We start from the raw sequence: 19,851 nt of genomic DNA on the forward strand, positions 1-19,851 counted from the left end.
TTGGTCTAAAGTATATCTGGAATAGTGTACTACGCATGCATACTTACTAACTGATTACTAGTTAAAATGAATTAGCATTAAGAATTGTTTGAGAGCCGAAAGAATCGGTTCTTTATATGAGCGGAGCCAAAGCTACGGATCTCGAAAAGGCGTCGGAATTCCCATCACTACATTTGTACTGCAGTCCCACGAGTAGGGGAGAGGCTTTTACTTTCACCGCCCTTCTTGACCATATATGGTTCGTCTGGCGGTTTGGAGAGCGGCTACATCCACCCGGCAAAAAGTGGACACGAGACGTCAGTTAGCTGCCGACATACGAGGTACGGATTTCTTAGATAAATATGATTTATTTGAGTTTAACAACTGCCACATGAACCCCCAAATTATACCTGTTATTGTGACGAAAAACTGGGTTAATTTTCAAGTCGATTCGCCGCTCTATAAATGTGTCATATCTAATTAGGGCCTTGAGTCGAACTAGCAGCGAGGCCTGTCAAGTGTAGCTAACGTTACTAGCTCACTTTGCCGGTTGCCGCTAGAAAAACCTACGTTTTTATCTCTCACAAATGTTTATTTTTTTTTATATTGAACATCCTTTGTGGTATAGCCAACTCCACTGAGCGACGCGTTTCATTTAACTCATCGGGGACAAAGTGTACGGTTAAAGTTAGCACGGTTAGCGGCTAACAAACGGGCTAATCATGCGTTATAGATTCTAGAAAGGCGATTGGAAAGAACCAGAACGGGGTCTTCGTTGTCATTGCCACCATTATCCCAGACTTTAAGACGATGTTGTAATCACGTTGGTTTTTAAAAAGCGATTAGTGTTAAAATAAGCGTTTTTTTTTTGTTTTTTTTTATTAACCGGCAAGTTCTTAACCGGCAAGCCGGCTTAGGGTTCATTAGCAGTTAGTTGTCCGAACCCTGATTCATCCCTCTACCTTATATGACTAATGCCGGTTTATTGACTTCGTCACAGAAATATTTGAACCACAGATGATTTCCGTATATGTTCATGTTGAGGTGTTAGTAATTTGTTGATTTCCGTTATCTTTTATTTGTCTTCTATTGAATAGCCTTGGACAACCATGCCGTCAGACCTGGCCAAAAAGAAGGCAGCCAAGAAGAAGGAGGCAGCCAAAGCCCGTCAGCGCCCCAAGAAGTGTGATGAAATAAACGAGGACGGTGAACAACCAGAGATCCAAGAGAACGGAGCAGACAACAATGGTGAGAGGAAGACTGGGATATTACGTATGTTTTCATTATCTGAAGGCGGACCAGGGTGACCGAACCCATGATAACAAAATGTGGGACAACTTTCATGTTTATGTGGGGCATATTTTGTATGCTAAAAGGCAGCCAGAAAAGTCACATGTAACTTAAAATATTAAATCTCTAAATATAGAAGTTTCGAAACATTTTAATACCATTAATACTGAAACTAATTTGCTTTGAGCAAGTATGTCCTGAGCTTTGAATAATGTAGTTTCAGGGCATTTTCCTGTCATTAGTAGTGTCAGGTATTTAGAAGATCACAGAATAAATGCTGTAATGGCTGGTAGTCATGCTTTTACCTGCAGATCTTTTGCTTTTAAAGGGTGTGCAATGAGAGTACGAGGAGACCCTTGCAATATTAACATTCTTTAAAGGAAATTGGCAACTATAACTGGCCTAATATTTCTACTGCAGTTTTTATTAACAAAGCCTTTTTCCAAGAGGGGCAGGTGGAGCACAATGCCAAGAATTAAGCAATTCACAAAGCCATCCAACCCACCACTAGCATAAATAACTATTCAAGTTATTTTATATATATATATATATATATCAACACATAAATTACATCTTATCTGATTTACCTTGTACCGTGTAGCAGATGGCATCCATTAAATACAATTTTAATTCCATCAGAGCTGTGCTAGTTTCTTAAACTTGCAAATTGAGATTGATTTTATTATTTTTGTTTTAAGCATTGGTTTGCATTGGTTCTGCTGGTCTGTGCTGTGTTTTCCAGTTATTGTTGTTGCTACATCTTCTCCTTTTTGTGATTGTATCTTTAGAGTAGCTGGATACATGTCAGACATCAACAGGCATCTGACAGCGAAAGTTTTAACTTTTGAAAATTACTCAAAATAAGACAGTTGGAGGCCAAAACAGTGTGCAGTCATCCATAAAGCAGGACAGTGGACATCAACTTAAAACTTTCCTTCTAACTATATTTGTTCCACCCTCTGGTAATAGGTGTTGCCAGCCTAACTAAGGAGCTAGATGAGTTTGAGCTGCGGAAGACGGAGGCTCGGGCAGTGACGGGCGTTCTCGCCTCCCACCCCAACAGCACGGATGTCCACATCAGCAGCCTGTCGCTCACATTTCACGGCCAGGAGCTGTTAGCAGACACCAGCTTGGAGCTCAACTCGGGTAGACGCTATGGCCTCATCGGCCTTAACGGCACAGGTAACCTCTTTACTTGGTCTGCCCCTGTATGTCTGTATCTTTTACACTAAATAAGAAAGAAATGGCAAAAAAGCACTTACTGACAGAAAACATTTTTAACCCAATTTGCTAAAAGCTGATCCAAAACAAATAGTCTTCTTGTTCTAATTCCTTCCCTTTGGTAGGAAAATCCATGCTGCTGTCGGCCATTGGCCATCGTGAGATTCCCATTCCAGAGCACATAGATATTTACCACTTAACCCGGGAGATGGCCCCCAGCGACAAGACAGCCCTGCAGTGTGTCATGGAAGTGGACGAGCAGAGGATAATGCTGGAGAAAGAGGCAGAGAGACTTGCACATGAAGACTGTGAGTTGCATAAGATCTGACGTTGCAATGCAAACAGAACGGGGTCAGTTTAATAACGGCATCATCGCATAAGACAAATTTAATCCACGAACAAACAATTGGTCTTTAAACAAGCTCAGAGCATGTGTTGAAAACTGAATTTAAAAACAGCTGTCATGACTGAAATTTAAAGTGACTTTCCTCCTGGCCCCACAAAGCCGAGTGCGAGAAGCTGATGGAGCTATATGAGCGTCTGGAGGAGCTGGATGCAGACAAAGCGCAGATGCGAGCCTCTCGGATCCTCCACGGTCTCGGTTTCAGCGCTGCTATGCAGCAGAAGAAACTGAAGGACTTCAGTGGAGGATGGAGGATGCGTGTTGCTCTTGCCAGGTGAAAACAAGGGGCTAATATAATTTCAAGAAAGATATTTGTTTTCAGGGTAAACCTGAATAAACGAGCACCTTATCATGAGGTTTCATGCCTTAATTAGCTGCTGTTTAATTCTGCAGGGCTCTGTTCATCAAGCCCTTCATGTTGTTGCTAGATGAGCCGACAAACCATCTGGACCTTGATGCTTGTGTGTGGCTGGAGGAAGAGCTCAAGTCGTAAGTTTACACCTTACCTGAGATGTTTCATTTGTTGAAGTAGTTTGTTTTTACTTCTGCATGGAGATGCATACTCACCTGATGGTTCTTGTCAGGTTTAAGAGAATCCTTGTGCTCATCTCCCACTCCCAAGACTTCCTGAATGGTGTGTGTACCAACATCATTCACTTACATCAGAGAAAACTAAAGTACTACACGGTGAGAACACTCTGCTTACAGAGTCAAATAAGGATGTTTGGTCCCCAAAAGGACTTGACCCTTATCTCAGTTTGGAACGCCACATGGAGTACCATGAATGAACAGTCATACACGATTCCCAAGGCTAAAAATGGAATCTAGATGGGTTGTTACTAATCATATCTCTTTGCTGTTGGGTGACGATGCAAATCTATATTTGTTCAGGGTAACTATGACCAGTATGTGAAGACCAGAGCGGAGCTGGAAGAGAACCAGATGAAGCGTTTCAACTGGGAGCAGGACCAGATAACACACATGAAGGTAAATGAGGGACTCGTTTGAGTGGAGCAATTTCACTGCCCAGAGGAGCCATCCAGGCAGAAATGATTTGCCGTGCAAAAATATTCATACCCTTCAGCTATTTGTTCATATTTATACAGCTACAATTATTTATGCATAGGTCGTTTTTATTGGGATTTAATTAAACCAAAACAAACTAGTACATGATTGTAAAGTCTTTTTATTTTGCTTATATTTAAAACATATAACCCCTGAAGAGTGTAGTGTGCATTTCTCAATCCCCCGTAGTGAATCACGGAGGTGGCGGGGAATGCTTTTCTTTGGCAGGGATAGGGAAGGTGATCAGTTGCATTTTCTTCTTACGGATGGATGGGTGGAGGTTCACCTTTCAGGAGGGAAAGCGTCCCAAAGCTAGAGCTACAGGGCATGGCTTTAAGCCTTATTTGCAGTAGGATGAGAAAGATCAGCAAAAGGCCCTGGGGTGGCTCATAAATTGATGTTTGCCAGCTTCCTAAAATCTGCTGCAAAATTGCTTTTTACAACAGATAATTTATTGCTACTTTAAGCAGAAAAGGTTATTAAAATAGTTTTTTTTGGGGGGGTTTTTTTTTACCCTTTAAATGTCAGTACGTTTACCTAACTTTACTGTTTAGCAGTTAATAAGATTAGGGGGGGGGGGGGGGGGTCCCTAACGTACATCTTAAACACATCAATATTGTGACAGCAGTTTAAAAGTGTCAAACTTTGCATGACTTGAATGGAGGGGGAAAGTAGCACCATCTAGTGGACACAAAGAAAATCGATATCTACTGGTCCTAAATGAGAAAAGGAAGCCGTTTGTCTGCCTTTTTATGCCCTTTTTACAGGAAGCTTAAAGCACTAGAGCTGATGAGTAGCCTGATGGTTATCTGGGGTAAATTTACATTTAACTTGTTTAAATGTGGGATCAAAAATAGCAATTTGAATGGAACCTTTTGTTTCCCTTTAAAAGCTTAGCCAAATTAGTTTATTATAAGGAACTAGGATGATTACTCTAACATTTAAAAAATAAAATGGCAAATATGAGTGATGTGCATTCAAAACGGCTTAAGTTAAAAACTAAATGGCACAAAATGTTCTTAGGATCTCTCGAGGATTAAGATTGTTCTGGTGATTTTGAAACATTTCTCTTGGTGCTGCTTTATCTTTTGTGAACTCTGTTACACATAAAATCTATTTGTGTATATATTCTCATCTAGAGCTAGAATAATGATTTTATAATGTAGATTATTCTCATTCGTTGTTCATTCCTCTTTAGAATTACATCGCCAGGTTTGGCCACGGATCCGCGAAGTTGGCACGACAAGCACAGAGCAAAGAGAAGACGCTGCAGAAGATGGTGGCGTCAGGCTTGACTGAAAGAGTTGTGAATGACAAGGTACAGCACTGGATTTCCAGGTGGAGCTGAGAGCTGTCTTAACATGAAGTTGTCAGGCCGTTGACCTTTCTTAAAATTGGATTCTAATAAAGCGCACCTCAAACCAAGATGTTTCTTAGTATCCAGTATGAGCCAATACCTTATTTGTCCAATCTTTTTGCCTGAGAATACAAACTGATTTTATTACTGCAGACCTTTTATTTGAGCTTCCAGCGATGCCTTTTAAAATCAATACAACCTCTTTTGTTTTCTCCAGACTCTGTCATTTTATTTTCCTCCCTGTGGGAAGATTCCTCCTCCTGTTATCATGGTTCAGAATGTGAGCTTCAAGTACAGCGACAACACAGTGAGTATAGTCAATATGTACTTGTTTAGTTTTGACCAAAAACAATGCGTGACGAAATACATTTTTAATCTGGTTTTATGTTTTCTGTAGCCGCACATTTATAAAAACCTGGAGTTTGGTATCGACTTGGATACTCGGGTGGCTTTGGTGGGACCCAACGGAGCTGGGAAATCCACATTGCTGAAGCTGCTTATGGGAGAGGTTGGTACTGTTACTTTACTAGAAACAAACAGAATAGTTCTCACTGTTCAGCTTTCCACTCTTGTCCTTTTCTTCTAGCTCCTACCTACTGATGGCATGATTCGCAAACATTCTCACGTGAAGATTGGTAGATATCACCAGGTAAAAAATTAGGCTATTGACTTTGTTTTAACAATTAGGTTTAGGTACAGGTAACAAACTGACGTCTATTGTTTTTAACAGCACCTGACAGAGCAGTTGGAGCTTGACCTCTCTCCTTTGGAGTATATGATGAAATGTTTCCCTGAGATCAAAGAAAAGGAGGAGATGAGAAAAATCATTGGTCGCTACGGCCTCACAGGAAAACAGCAGGTAGATGTTTGTTGTTGGACCAAATGTTAAAGCGCCTCAGTCATTTCTTACAGTATCCCTAAAAGCCCACTTCAATTCCTTCTAGGTCAGTCCGATCAGGAACTTGTCAGACGGTCAGAAGTGCAGAGTTTGTTTTGCCTGGCTGGCCTGGCAGAACCCCCACATGCTGTTCCTGGATGAGCCCACCAATCACCTGGATATTGAAACAATCGACGCGCTGGCAGAAGCAATCAACGAGTTCGAGGGAGGCATGATGCTAGTTAGTCACGACTTCAGGCTAATTCAACAGGTATGTTCTTCTGTAACACCTGAAATTTACCATTTGAATGGAGGTGATATTTTAGGTTGTGGGGTATAACCTTTATTTTTGCCGTTTAGGTGGCTCAAGAAATCTGGGTGTGTGAGAATCAAACCATCACAAAGTGGAAGAGTGGCATCCTGGGATTCAAGGAGCATTTGAAGTCAAAGATAGAAAAGCAGTAACCGCATGTGATCTTGATTGCTGGGCCTCTTGTTTATCTTACATCATGGACCTGTGCGTTTCTGAACAGATGAGCAGGAAACATCCTACTGAACAGAAACAATTATGCATCTTACTGGACTTTATCTCTTGTATACGTAGTACTGCTTTTTTCTTTCACGGTTTGACGGCAGTCCACCTGATCCAACCCCCTTTACCTCAAGCTGCACTCCGATTGGCTGATCTACCTGGAATGCATTCCATTGTGTTGTCTTCAGAGACCCCTTTTTGTTCCTTCTTATATCTTCTGTTTTATCCCCAACATGTAAGCAGCAGCTTTTAGGTCATTTTGATATTTAAAAAAGTGACTTCATTTTTTTTCCCTCCAGTGTAAAAGAGCAGTTCTGCCTTATTCGACAGTAATGCAATAAAGGTTTGTCTCAATAAACAGAACATTAAAAACTAATTTGAGAAGTCTTTATTATTCTGTATGGATTTACAGGGACTGTATAAAGTCATAACCTTGTAGGGAAAATAAACTATTGCAGCAAGGAAAAGATTTAAAGCAACTTTCATTTGGTTCTAATGATCAAATGGCTGAACTCCCAATGACTTATACTAAACTGGTATTTCTTGGCATAAATTACATTTAGAGTACAACAGCTACTGGGGTCATGCATTAGCAGGATGTGAATATTTTTAAAAGGAACAGAGCTAACCAGTCCGGGAATGAACCCTCACCTTGAACAGTGCCTTGCAAAAGTATTAATACCCAGTGAATGTTTTCAGTCATGTGCCAACAAACTTACGTTATGTCTTACTGGTAATGAGATAGACCCAAGATTTTATGCAGATGAACATTAATAGTGTGGTGTGGATTTATATTAAGCGCCCTGATTGGTCTGTAGAACTGCTCTCACCACAGCATAATGGTGCCACCACCTTGTTTTGTGTGTTCAGGATTAGTTTTCCACCAGCAAAGCACATGCAGACAAAGAAGTTTAGTATTGATCTCATCTGACCTGAGCACCTTCCAGAGGTTTGTGTCCCCCACGTCGGTTTGTGACAAACTTCAGCATTTCTTTTATTCTTCCAGGAACACAGAGTGTAAGACTCACCATTGTCCAACAAAACTGGATCTCTGCAGCTCCTCCAGAGTTGCCATGGGCCTGCTCTAAACTTCTTCCTCCATCTTCATAATCCTGCTCTTTCACTAATGTTCTCTAACAAACCCCTGAGGCTTCTACAGAACAGCTGGATTAATACTGAAGTGTTAAAAACACACATCTGCACTACTGAGTATGTTTGACTTCAAATCCCATTAAAACACATTAAAGTCTGAGACTGGATTACTACTTTTGTAAGGCACCGTATGTCAGAACCTACCATGACAATTTACCTGCAGTAGTTTTCCACATTTATTGACCCTAAAATTCCTTAGAATTTAAGCCAACAAAATAATAAGCCAACACCTAATAGAAAATTGTGACAGAATTAAAAAAGTTAAACTAAAATCTGTCTATCTCACGTCCTTCGAACATTTCCTGCAGCCATGGTGAATTCACGGTATTGTACAAAAAAAAAAAAAAAAAACATGCTGTTTGGTGCTTCACCCACATTCCTGCACAAAGAGTTAAAGCTGTAAATCCTAGGAAGTCAATATTCTGCTGTAGAGTATGTATGTATATAATCGTTAGGTTCCTAAACTGATTAGTTAAGCAGAAGGCTCTCCATTAAAGGGATAATTCTGAAATTAAGAACTGAGGTTCGGTTAAAAAGGTAAGCAACATTTTACCAGCAGAAGATAACTCTCTCTGTGTCTTAGATTCAACCCAGACTAATTGGTCCCGAAGGAAGAACCAAACGGTTCGTCCATGAGGGGACAAGACCAAAACGGACTTCTCCAGTCTCAAACAAAGTAGTGAGGTTTATGCAAAACTATTTACTGAACCTTCAAACTATCATGCTTGCATGGGACGGTTATTTACAAAAGGAAGGAGGCGGTACGTCACCAATTAGCTTCCTGTGTGAAACATCTATTGATATGGAACATGTAAAAAAATCCCAGTCAGACTACCAAGCTAATAGAAAAGGCAGTGTAAAAAAACAAAAAATCTATAATATATAAAATAAAATTCACTTTAACGGCTGCACTTTACATTTTTACATCATTTCACATTGATGTCAGACTGACTGGAAACGCCTTGTTCTGAGAACATCAAGGTTCCTCTGCATCTTTCCTGCAAAACTAGACTCAACTTTGCAGAGTTCTCAGTCGTTTATGTTCATTTAAAAAATATAAAATAATAAAGTTCACCACGATGTCATGGCAGATATTTCTACAATAAGAAGTGTTTAAAAACGGCATTTGGAAAAAAACAGACACGGGTAGGAATGAGCTGTTTTAAGGAGACAGAAGTCTGCTCTGGTGTTGGCTCCAATCAGACTAGCCCAGAGGTTAGCAACCTTTACAATCCATAAAGACATATTTATCTAGTAGTCAGCAGAAGAACTGCGAAAACTAACTCTTCTTGTCTTTATACCTAAAAACTTTAATCATTACTAAATAACATTTGGCTAAAACTATCAATAGCAAGTATGGAGAGACTACAGCCACAGGTTGCAAACCTCCTACGGAGCTTCAGCCTCCAGGACCAATCTGGACTTGAACTAAAAGACGGCAGGAGAGTCATCTACTGCTTAGAACCAGAGCTTCACAGTAAAACTCTGAACTATTCCTTTAAAGTTTCAGCTTGGCGTAAATGATTGTCAGAAAAGCGGCACTAGCTGGAGTCGAGGCAGTGCAAGTCGGAGGAGTGTTTTACTTAATGCCGTTTCCAGCTGGTTCTGCTGGAAGCATGTTTCAGAGGCCAGAAGCAGACAGCTGTGCTCAGGTTTGTCGGTCTTCGTTTTGTCCAAGCAAAGGTATCCTCAGTCCCCGTCTGAGACATCATCCAGAGGAACTGTGCGAGTGTTACTGGCCCGGATGCTGCCGATGTTGCTCAAGGAGAGCAGGTTGGCAATGCCCGTCAGACTAACACCAGTGCCGTCCAGGTTGACCTGAGCCAGACGCATGTCTTTCAGGTGCTTCAGACCTGCAGGGGTAGGAAAAGAAAGACAATTATGTGGTTTATCACTCAAGCAAGCAGAGATGATCAGTTTTCTGTCGGGTCAGCTGAAGGAGGACAAGGTAAAGGTGTAGCTGTACCTTGGTCGGTGATTCGTGTGTGGCTCAGATTGACCTTGGCAAGCTGATGACAGTGGACCAGACCCCTCCGCACTACAGAATCTCCCACCTGCGTGCTGGCTAACCCCAATACCTAAACCCCAGGAAATTATAATCATAACATATAATCAAAAGTTCTCAATTCACAATTAAAACATGATAAATAGCCACAATCTGAAAAACATCATTTTAATCACAAGAACTTTTCTAAAGGAAGTGAAAGGTCTTTTCACACAGAGATTTTCTGCATTTGAACTGTGACCTGAAGTTAGGACAATTACCCTAAGAAAATAGCATCTCCCTGTTGCTGAAGTTCTTTCTGAGGATAAACAGAGCAATAAAGAGACAAGAAGAGCTTCAATGCTCACTTCAAGTCCTCCAGTCGCTCCCACTTTCCCTAGTTCCCTGTCCCACCAAGGAAGGTACCCTTTGGAGCGGCTTCATCAAATGTCAGGTATATACTGCAAAGAATTAACCCTCGAAAAGCAGCTGAGCCAGACAACATCCCAGATCGTGTGCTGAGGAGAGACATTTTTAACATCTCTCAAGCTGCTTTGCCTGATGGCTTTTAGACTTCCACAGATGTTCTGGTCCCAAAACATTCAGGTCCAAAACAAATAAAGACAATGGTCCAGTGGCTCTTGTGTGAATATAAATGAAATGCCAGGAACGTCTGGTCTCGGTTCAGATCGAAGACACTGCTCACATCGCAGGGTTCAGACAGGAAGAACAGGTCTGCGTCTGATGCAGTATCAGCTGCATCCATCCTGCTCTGACGCATCTGAAGAACTGAGACTCACACATCAGACTGCTCTTCCCAGATTTCACTGCTGCGTTCAACGGCATCATCTCGCAGACGCTCACTGACAAACTGCCGTTGCTGGGCCTAAAACCATCCATGTGTAAGTAGATTTGGACTTCCTGACAGCCAGACCACAGTAAAGATCCACCACCCACCAACCTTATGGACTGTTCACCTCCCTCCCTTCAGCTTTGGTTATTTCAGGGTACTTTTTAATTAAAGTTGGTATTGCAGCTATCGATACATTTATTTTTTCATCTACTTTGTCAATTGCTTGTTTTATTTTTTTGGGATCCGAGACACAAATTTTGTTCTCTGATGTTTCAAACATGCATAATGACAAATATTCTATTCTACCATATATTTTATCAGGTTATGACCACAAACTTTAATGTATTTTATAGGGATTTTATGTGAGGTCAACACACAATAGTGCATCATTGTGAAGTTGTAGAAACAGAAGGTTGTCAACTTTTAGAAATAAGACAAGTCAAACGTAAGGCGTGAATTTGCATTCAACCCCTTTTACTCTGATAACCCTGAATAAAACCTGGTCCATCCAGTTGTTGCCTCGTAATTAGTCACCAAATGAATAAATAAAGTCTACATTTGTGTGCCCATGGAGGAGCTGCAGGGACCGACATCTCAGGTGGAAGGATCTGTTGATAGGACAACTTCATTGCAAATTTAACAAATCTGACTTTATGGAAGTGTGACAAGAAGAAATTTATTGCGGAATGAAAGACTTAAGAAGCCCAGATTGCAGTTCGCCACAAAACATGACAGTGACACCGCAAACATGTGAGATCAGATGAGGCAAAAATGTAACTTTGTGGCCTACATGCAAAACGCTGCATGTGGCATATCACCCTGAAAACACAATGGAGAAATACAATGGTGACAACTTCAGCAGAGGGAGGGAAGCTGATTAAAGTTGATGGAAAGAGAAGAAAACCTGTAAGAGGCTGCAAAAGACCTAAGACTGAGGCGGAGGTTCGCTTTCCAGCAGGACGATGGCTCCAAACATACAGCCAGAGGTACAAGGGAAAGGTTTAGATCAAAGCATATTGTTAACAGTATTAAAATGACCCAAGCAGAGTTGAAAACCTTGTTTCTGTACCTTCTACCCTAAAATTATGAGTGTTGTTCTGTCACACAGAATCCCAATAAAATACTTCAAAGTTTATAGTTGTAACGGTTTTGTTCAACGCGGCGTTTATTGGGTTTTCCAAACATATTTTACCACCTCTCCGACTTCATCTAACTTCTGCAATGACCCCATTTGGTCAGAGTTTAATTATAGTTATTTAGTTATTCACTTTTGTAGTGTGTAGTTTGGTTTTAACTTCAATCCTCTAAAGAAAATAACAGTTAAGCCCAACAGCCCTGTCAATGAACGAGAAGATCATCAATGCAACAATGGAAGCCACAGTCCACAGCAAAATTTCTGTCTGAAAGCCAATTAACACCTACAGCTACACAAATATTAGTTAAATTACCTGAAGGTGAGGCAGACACGTGATGAGTTCAGCTACGCCTCGGCTGGTCACTGCCGTTCGGTCCAAACACACCTCCTGTAGCTCCTGCAGGCCACGCAGAGAGGAAAGCCCTGCATCAGTCACTCGAGTGTTGCTCAGAGACAGTTTCTTCAACCTGCACACAACATGCCCATCAGTATGCGCAGTTTATCTATAGGCAGTTGCTGACGTGACTGAGGTGTAAGAATGACCTGGTCATGGTGGCTAACTGGCTGACTCCTTGGTCTGTGACCTGGGTGTAGTCTTTCAGGTCCAGCTGTGAAAGCAGAGTCAGCCTACAGAGGAATGCAAGCCCCCCGTCTGTCACAGTGTGGCGTCCAGGAAGGGTAAGGTGAGTCAACTTCAGACCTGGGAGGAAAGTGGAATCAAGACATTTCTTGGTTTGTTTCCTTCGCCCCATCTGTTAATTTGCAGCACCTTTCAATTCACAAACCTGAGATAATCTGGAGGGTGTGATTCCCGTCTTTTACAGAGATTCCACCTAAACTCAGAGAAGTCAGGGTTGGGTGCGTAGAGATGTTCTCCAGAGATGCCTCTGTCACGCCTGTCCCGTCCAGATTCAGAGTCTGCAAACTGGACAGCAGTGCTAGAGCTGAAATATCTTTAACCTGAAACAACACCACAGAAAAGATGAAGAAAAATGGCAGACTGGACTTTAGGGACAAACAGTGTTAAGCTGAAATAAGCTGAAGCGCCTTAGTCTGCTTGATGCTGAGAAGTCGCAGCTGTGGCAAACAGGTGGGGAGCACAGCCAAAGTGGCTTCGGTCACCGCCGTCTGGTTCAGACTGAGCTGAGAGAGGCAAGAAGGAGCAGACTGGAGGTACTGAACCATCCCAGCATCTGTCACTTTGGTCTGATCCAGGGACAGGAGACACAGGCTTTCCAGACCTTCGGGACATAAGCAGAATAAACATTTACTGAGGAAGAAGTGGTGTTACAGTGCCTAGCAAACGTGTTCATACCTGATCAACCTTTTCACATTTTGTCATGTTCCAACCACAGACTTCAATGTATTTTATTGGGCTGTTGTGAGATAGAGCAACATACAGTAGAGCACAACTGTGAGGTGGACGGAGAATTAAACGTGGTTTCAATTTGTTGTCCAGTCACCCACTTTGGTCTCATCTAATCAGAGCGACTTCTTCCACGTTTCCTGGGTCCTAAACATGGCAAATGCTTATGTCCCGTCGAGCCTGAGCTGTGGATCTGTGCAGCTCCTCCACAGTTACCGTTGCCTTTTGGTTGCTTCTCCAAAATGATGCTCTCCTTGGGTTTAGGTTGACGGTCATGTGTTAGAAGGTTTGTAGTTGTGCCATTTACTTTCCAATTCTAGATAATGGATTAAACAGTTCTCTATGAAATGTTCAAAGCTTTTTATATTATTTTATAACCTAAATTACTTTAAACATCTTCACAGCTTCCTCCCTGATCTGTCTGCTGTCCTCATTGGTCTCCATGATGCTTTTTGTTCACTAACGTTCTCTAACAAACCTCTCAAGCCTTCACAGAACAGCAGGAGTCGTACTCAGCTACAGGTGGACTGGAGGTAATTGGTTGCAGTGGATTTTGTTGAGGGGTATCAGAGTAAATACAAATCCACACAACTCATTTCCCCTTTTTTAACAGTCATTATTGAAAACCATGTATCATTTTCGCTCCTCTTCATAATTCTGCAGAACTTTTGCGATGCTCTTTCACATAAGAAACCCCAATAAAAAAAAAAAAAACATCAGAGTTTGCGGTTCTAACGTGACAAAATGTGAAGAAGCGAAAATGGATACTTTAGCAATCTCCCATTTCAAGTTTGGGTCTCAGTTACAATATAGGAAACAAGAGGAAACCCTAACCTGTGATATACTGCAGACAGGAGTCCGTCAGTTTGCTACAGGACGCCAGGTTGAGTGACTGGAGTTTGACCAGACTGGATAGCACTGACAGACCAGAATCTGGACAAAACCAGTTCATGAGATTAGAAGGAGACATCTGAATTTGGCTGAATGTCATAAAGTTAAGACACTTTTTCTGCAGCCTTTACCCGTGATGAGAGGAGAGTTGACCAGACTGAGATGCTTCAGTGCCGTGAAGGCGCGTAACTGCCGCAGGAGCTCATTGGTGGAGTATGGGTAGCAGTTTAAGACAAATTTCTGCAACTGGCAGCCGAAGAAGAGCTCCAGGGTGCGCGGACGAAGCAGCCTCACTTTGGAGATGTGGTTGAGCAGAAGCTCTGCCAGCTCTGGGGTCAGGCCTGCCAGACTGCTGCTGTACTGCATACTGGGAGCTGTGGGGACAAGCAACATCCTTTCTAGGGAATATGACACTATGGGACACTTTCAGTGTATTTCCCCGTCAAAGCACATTACCAGTCATGAGGTGGACAGTTGCATGGGTGGCCAAGGCACATAGGGATGGCACGTTTGGTGTCCTGAAGGGTCTTTTAGGTGGTGATGGTTGTCCCTGAGAGGCACTGGGGTCCAGTGCAGCTCTCTGAAGACGCTCCACTGCAGCCTGACCTGCAGCTACATGTGCCTCTGGACCCTCTCCCTCCTCAAGGTCTGCTGGATCCTCCTCTGGAGCATCTCTAAAGACACATGAAGATGTTCAAATGCTCTATTTTAATGTGCACAAAAAATATACTGCTATCATACGTTTACCAAACACCATTCCTTCATCAGTCTGTCCATACTCAAAGGACATCTACACAAATACTGCTCTCGATATTTTCTCTTTTGGACAATTCTAAGTAAACCATGTGGTCGTGTGTGAAAATCCCAGTACATGAGCAGTTTCTAGTTCCAAGAAGCATGCCACGGTCAAATTCACTTTAACCTCCTTTCTTCTTCATTCTGATGCTCAGTTTGAACTTTATCAAGTCTGCTAAAAGCTGCCAAATGATTGGATGACTTGTTATTTGTATAAACAAGAAATACAAGAAGCTCTGCCTAATAAAATGGCCAGTGTGTGTGTGTGTGTGTGCGTGTTAATGGACTCTTGCTGTTTATTTTATTTCTTAGTTAATTCTCTTCTAAAGAACGAATGAGTTTTTTTAAACAGTATATTATAATCTTTTTTTTTCTGTTCAGGGTGTACCTTGGCTCTCGCCCAAATACTGCTAGAGATAAGCTTTCGTCTTCGATGCCCTTTAATCTAATGCCCCTAAATAAAATTCAGTCCAACTGCTTTTTTAATGTCATCTAATAAGTAAATAAAGTGTGTAACTTAATCTCAGTATAAAGAGATTAAACAAAATGTAGTTTAGTAAGAGAAACTGAAAATGGAAGCTGTCAGGTTTGATAACCTTTCAATCAGGCTGCACCACTCTTTATTGATTAAACTGTAACCCTGGTCTGGTGGTTTTCTGTCAGGACACCCACCTGAGTCGATTGCCTTGGTCCGGCCAGTAGTGTGCAGGTTCAAATCTGCCTCGGATCCTGTTATCTAAAAGGTAAGGCAGTCTCGGCATTCCTGTCAAGGTAACACAGCTGTAATCTTAAAATTATCCTCAATACTAAACAGACTTTTCAGTAAAAAACTCCTACAATCATTTTAAATTAAACAACTGATTAACATTATTGGCTGATTCTCCTTAAACTGTCTACATCTGTGTGGGAAACATTCAGAACCCCGTGCTCTGTGGTAGTGAATATTGTTGGCCTTAGCTCAGAGCAGTGAGCAGACCTGACAGAAGGGTGCATTCACCCCCACACTTCCTGACCCCAATCTTTCCCAAACAAGACCCACATTCCCAGATTTTCAGGGCAGTTAGACTAATCTTCTGTAAAACAGTAAACCTTTGCAGTTTGGAGAATGAAACTGAAGTGTTTCTTCTCCTGCAGCTGGAAGGTCATTGCTTCTAACATGAGAGGGAAAAAGTTTTTCGTGGATAAAGAATGGAAACGGGAAGCAAGCAAAAAAGGGAGTAAGAGAAGTGTAGGTCAAAGGAGGAATGAATCATCTGCAGTGGCTGCAGGCAGAAGGAACAGTACCGTTAGGAATGTGTGGTGGACCTTCCTCTCCTTCTGGTTCTTCATCAGCTTCCACTCCAGGATCCTCTGGGTTCCCAGGAACCAGTCTCTGGCCTCGCCCTGTCAAACAGCAGGAATGACGTCCAGTGCATTGGCAAAAACTCAGCTTCACAGATTCAGAGCAGCTCCCAGGTTTAAAAACACAGGTGATTTTCCAAAGACAAATTCCTAAAAGATGATTCATCATAGCATCACTGAAGAATGAAATCTCGCCCTGTTTGTGTTCTGGTGTTTTTTCCCCTGTCTTAAACAGAGAAAGCTTTGGGCAAGGAGCATGAGCGAGCTGGTTCCTCTCTCCAGCAGTCAATACACTAAAGGGGTGTTACACCATCGACTGATCCGTCACCAGAGAGCCAGCAAAGCGTCGCCCGACCCTATTAACAGTGCTTAAGAGTCTGGTCAGTGACAGAAAAATAACCAATTTAAATAAAGCCCAATTCTACTTAGAGGGGCAGTTAAACAACAAGGCAGAATAGTTTCAGAAGCTTTTCTGCTACAAAAGCTACAAAAGAGTGAGATTAAAGTTGCTCCCTAAGGATTTTTTATACAAATAATAGTGGGAAGTATGTAGCTAGCTGAACCTGAATGTGTAGTTTGATACCAGGGATGAATGCAAGTAAACTTCTTTACATCGGAACTAGTTTTAGAAGTTTGGTACTGACCCCAGAAATGAAAAGGTCCAGACACCGGAGGACCTGCTCTAGGTATTCCTGCATAATTTACGGCCTCCTCCCACAGATCGTTCGGTAGCCGATGAACTAAAGCAGGATCTAGCGCCTCCGCCTCCTCTGGAACGGGTACTTGTGGTTGAGGAAAAATGCATGGAGGTGGCTCATTTGGAGCTGCTGAAGGGGGATCTGCTGGACTCGGTGGGTCATGAGGCGTCTCTGGAGGGGTGGTCTGAATACAGAGAGCAGCGTTTGGAGTGAGGCCCAGAGAGCGTAGGGAACATGCGAGCTCTGCCTCGCCAAAGCGTTTTCTGGGGAAACTCTGAAGGAGAGAAAAGGAGGGCAGGGAGGGGTGACGGCCGCTGATGTGCTCCACGACGCTGCTCAGCGGGGCGTCGGCTGAGAAGCGCTCACGCATGGACTCACCGCAGGGCAGCCGGATCTGCAGCAACACACAAAATAAATCATATTTGAAGGTAAATCGGTGATTAGAATTTACCCACCCACTCAAACATTTAGCAGTGAAGATCCGTGGTCTTACCATGAGGATACAGTTGTCATCAGCATTCGTCTGAATCTTTCCTCCAAGTTTCTGCCCTTCACAGCTAGGAGGTGACTTGTCCGTGGCAGAGCTGGTGTGGTTCTTCTCCTGCAAGGTTTTCCGATCCTCAGCTATCCGCTTTAAAACCATCTCGCGCTCCTGGTATTACAAAAAAAAACATTTTCTTCAAACGTTACCAACAGAACGACACGTAGATGGCAGTCATCTTCAATCTGACCTGCTTTCTTTGCCTCTTCTCTGCTATGACTTCCTGGGCAACACGTTGTCTTTCTTTCTCCTCAAAGTCGCTCTTGTCTTGTTTAATCCGTGACTCAACTAGAGGAGGATCAGGAGACTGGGCGGAGGAGGCCGACAGCCTCGGGATTGATGAGGAAGACGCTGTTAAAGAAAGGAAAAACAGAGTAAATCTATTGAAATCCTATTATAAGCTATCTGGTTGTTGCAGACCTGCTTTACCTCTGCTGTCACTGGGAGATGCAGGCAGAGCAGAGCTGCTCGCTGCTTCTTTAGGCGGGTTAAAAGCAGAAAGTGCAGTCTTCGACGACTGGGAGGATGGCTTCACCAACGTGTGCCGTGGATACTGACCCTGTAAGAGCCTGTAAATGTAGAGATGTTGTGTAAGATGCTGGAGTCACATGTCAAACACTTTAAATTTGTTTTATTTCACTTACCATTCAGCAGCCTCTGTCACAGAAAGATGTCCCGCCTGCACAGCTGCCTGGATCTGTTGTTCTGTGAAACCCATCTCACTGAGAGTGAGGAAGAACTCCCCGATCGTCTGTAGCGAGGGATCAAAAACCCAGAGGACAGGTGACAAAGGCGGGTAAACAAACACGGATCGAATACAATATTGGAGGACTTCTTTCTGTGTTTTACTCCATCGTATTAACATTGTTAACATTATTTAAGTCATAATGACACATTTTCAATTCTGTCCTCAGCTCATGTTGTATTAATACAAATCTTTACCATGAAGTTAAGGCAGGTATTTCTACAGCGGTCAGACTTTAAATATGGCATCGATGGCCAGTGAGAGGAAATGCTCCTTTAGTTTTCCAAACCATGACTGTGTTTTTCATTGGTATCTTATGTCATTATAAGAAAAAAGACCCTTTTTCAGTCAGCTCACCAGCAGTGAGCAGCAACAGGTCGAGGAGGGGCTGTGGAGTATTACTTTATGATGTGACAGATTTGAGCCGTTTTAAAGCCAGCATTTTATTGTTAAACCTTGGAATAACCCTTGGGGAGCTCTCCACCTGTCTCCATTGGATGCAAAAAAAATACTCCTTTAAGAATAGACACATTGTGAATCAACATATTGCCCAGAATATTTATGAATTACATCATTACGTTCAATCCTTACTTTTCATAATATTTTGCATGAATTGTCTGAATTTTCAACCCCTAAAAACAAGTTGCAATGTGTTTTCAGACAGAGTTGAGAGTATGAAAACGGTCAATTTAATGAATTATTGTTTCTTCAAAACACAAAACCTTAAACATAGTGGATTATTACAAATTGGTAACAGATTTGTGACAACACGCACTACAAGGAGTGGTATAAGAGTACAAGTTACCGTAACACCTGTGCTTTGTAACTAGATTTACCTTTAAACTCTTCATCTCTACGTAAACTAGAGTTTATAAAGTTGAGGCAGTTGGATAGCTTGGTTTTTGTGATTAAGCAGACTCATAATAAAAGGCTAGCCGCTCAACAAGCTAAAGAACAGCTACATTTATAACTGTTGTTGTTTGGAACAATGGAAGCTGTAAACAAACAGCGTTAGCATAGTAGCTAACAGAGAAGCTAACGCAGCTAACGGGCTAACGTTTCTCTCCAGCTAACAACTGACAGGTCAAAGGTAAAGAGGCCGTTTGGAGCTTACCGGTGAAGCCCTTGAGCTCATCCCGTTAATTCGTGGTTATTGCACAAATATCAAAGTGAAACTGACAGTTATTGTCAACTTTACTGACTCTCCGCTTCTGTTTGGTGAGGAATCTGCATCGCTAGCCGCGCTGACCTCTCCTCCCCTCTGGCTCTCAGATTGACAGAGCATTAACGGAAAAGCAGCCTATCAACACCGCGGGGAGACGGGATTTCATCTCCAACGGCCAGCGGAGACCAAATCTCATTTATTCCTCAGTGAGTGGCAGATTCAAACTCCAACCAGTAACGCCTGAGGAGATTTATGTGACACGACGTATTGCCCAAGGAGCCTAGAGTGAAAATGAAAGCTTAGTTTGTTTTGATCAATTCTTGGCAGAACTGGTCATAGTGGTTTTAGTGGCACCCAATCACCCCACTAAAACAATAAAATATCTACTATAAATTAAATAGGAATTAAAAAGAGAAGACTTAACGATAAGATCCAAGTCCTGTTCAGTAAATTATAATGTC

At 42.2% G+C, this 19,851-nt stretch overlaps 2 protein-coding genes across 3 annotated transcripts; one reads left to right on the forward strand and one right to left on the reverse strand.

The window, feature by feature from the left end:
• The first annotated feature begins 167 nt into the window (after positions 1-167).
• On the forward strand, positions 168-7,100 carry abcf2b (ATP-binding cassette, sub-family F (GCN20), member 2b). Its single transcript, XM_047349435.1, has 15 exons — positions 168-320; positions 1,077-1,227; positions 2,239-2,451; positions 2,616-2,798; positions 2,996-3,167; positions 3,287-3,382; positions 3,478-3,580; positions 3,785-3,880; positions 5,157-5,276; positions 5,533-5,622; positions 5,713-5,823; positions 5,902-5,964; positions 6,046-6,174; positions 6,260-6,463; positions 6,553-7,100. The coding sequence occupies exons 2-15, from the start codon at positions 1,089-1,091 to the stop codon at positions 6,655-6,657; spliced, it is 1,824 nt and encodes a 607-aa protein (XP_047205391.1). The 5' UTR covers positions 168-320; positions 1,077-1,088; the 3' UTR covers positions 6,658-7,100.
• si:ch73-173p19.1 lies at positions 7,098-19,649 on the reverse strand. 2 transcript variants are annotated; one of them, XM_047349434.1, is made up of 17 exons: positions 19,340-19,649; positions 18,125-18,231; positions 17,910-18,049; positions 17,671-17,831; positions 17,433-17,591; positions 16,886-17,333; positions 16,185-16,283; positions 15,573-15,636; positions 14,562-14,779; positions 14,237-14,479; positions 14,049-14,147; positions 12,896-13,089; positions 12,634-12,808; positions 12,392-12,548; positions 12,162-12,315; positions 9,843-9,954; positions 7,098-9,729 (listed from the first exon to the last, which is right to left on the reverse strand). In XM_047349434.1, the coding sequence occupies exons 1-17, from the start codon at positions 19,358-19,360 to the stop codon at positions 9,566-9,568; spliced, it is 2,715 nt and encodes a 904-aa protein (XP_047205390.1). In that variant the 5' UTR covers positions 19,361-19,649; the 3' UTR covers positions 7,098-9,565. The 2 variants fall into 2 exon arrangements, with proteins under 2 accessions (XP_047205390.1, XP_047205388.1); XM_047349432.1 differs by having other exon boundaries at positions 15,573-15,663.
• Between the last annotated feature and the right edge of the window lie 202 nt (positions 19,650-19,851).

The sequence above is a fragment of the Girardinichthys multiradiatus genome, chromosome 21, assembly GCF_021462225.1.
Source record: "Girardinichthys multiradiatus isolate DD_20200921_A chromosome 21, DD_fGirMul_XY1, whole genome shotgun sequence".
NCBI classification, from domain to species: domain Eukaryota; kingdom Metazoa; phylum Chordata; class Actinopteri; order Cyprinodontiformes; family Goodeidae; genus Girardinichthys; species Girardinichthys multiradiatus.

Coding starts and splice junctions, on each gene's coding strand:
- abcf2b (XM_047349435.1), top strand. CDS start 1,089: ATGCCGTCAGACCTGGCCAAAAAGAAGGCAGCCAAGAAGAAGGAGGCA. Junction 2,452..2,615: donor CATCGGCCTTAACGGCACAG/GTAACCTCTTTA, acceptor TCCCTTTGGTAG/GAAAATCCATGCTGCTGTCG. Junction 3,581..3,784: donor GAAAACTAAAGTACTACACG/GTGAGAACACTC, acceptor ATATTTGTTCAG/GGTAACTATGACCAGTATGT.
- si:ch73-173p19.1 (XM_047349432.1), bottom strand. CDS start 19,360: ATGAGCTCAAGGGCTTCACCG. Junction 17,832..17,909: donor ATCTCCCAGTGACAGCAGAG/GTAAAGCAGGTC, acceptor TTTCTTTAACAG/CGTCTTCCTCATCAATCCCG. Junction 16,284..16,885: donor TGGACCTTTTCATTTCTGGG/GTCAGTACCAAA, acceptor GCTGTTTGACAG/GGCGAGGCCAGAGACTGGTT.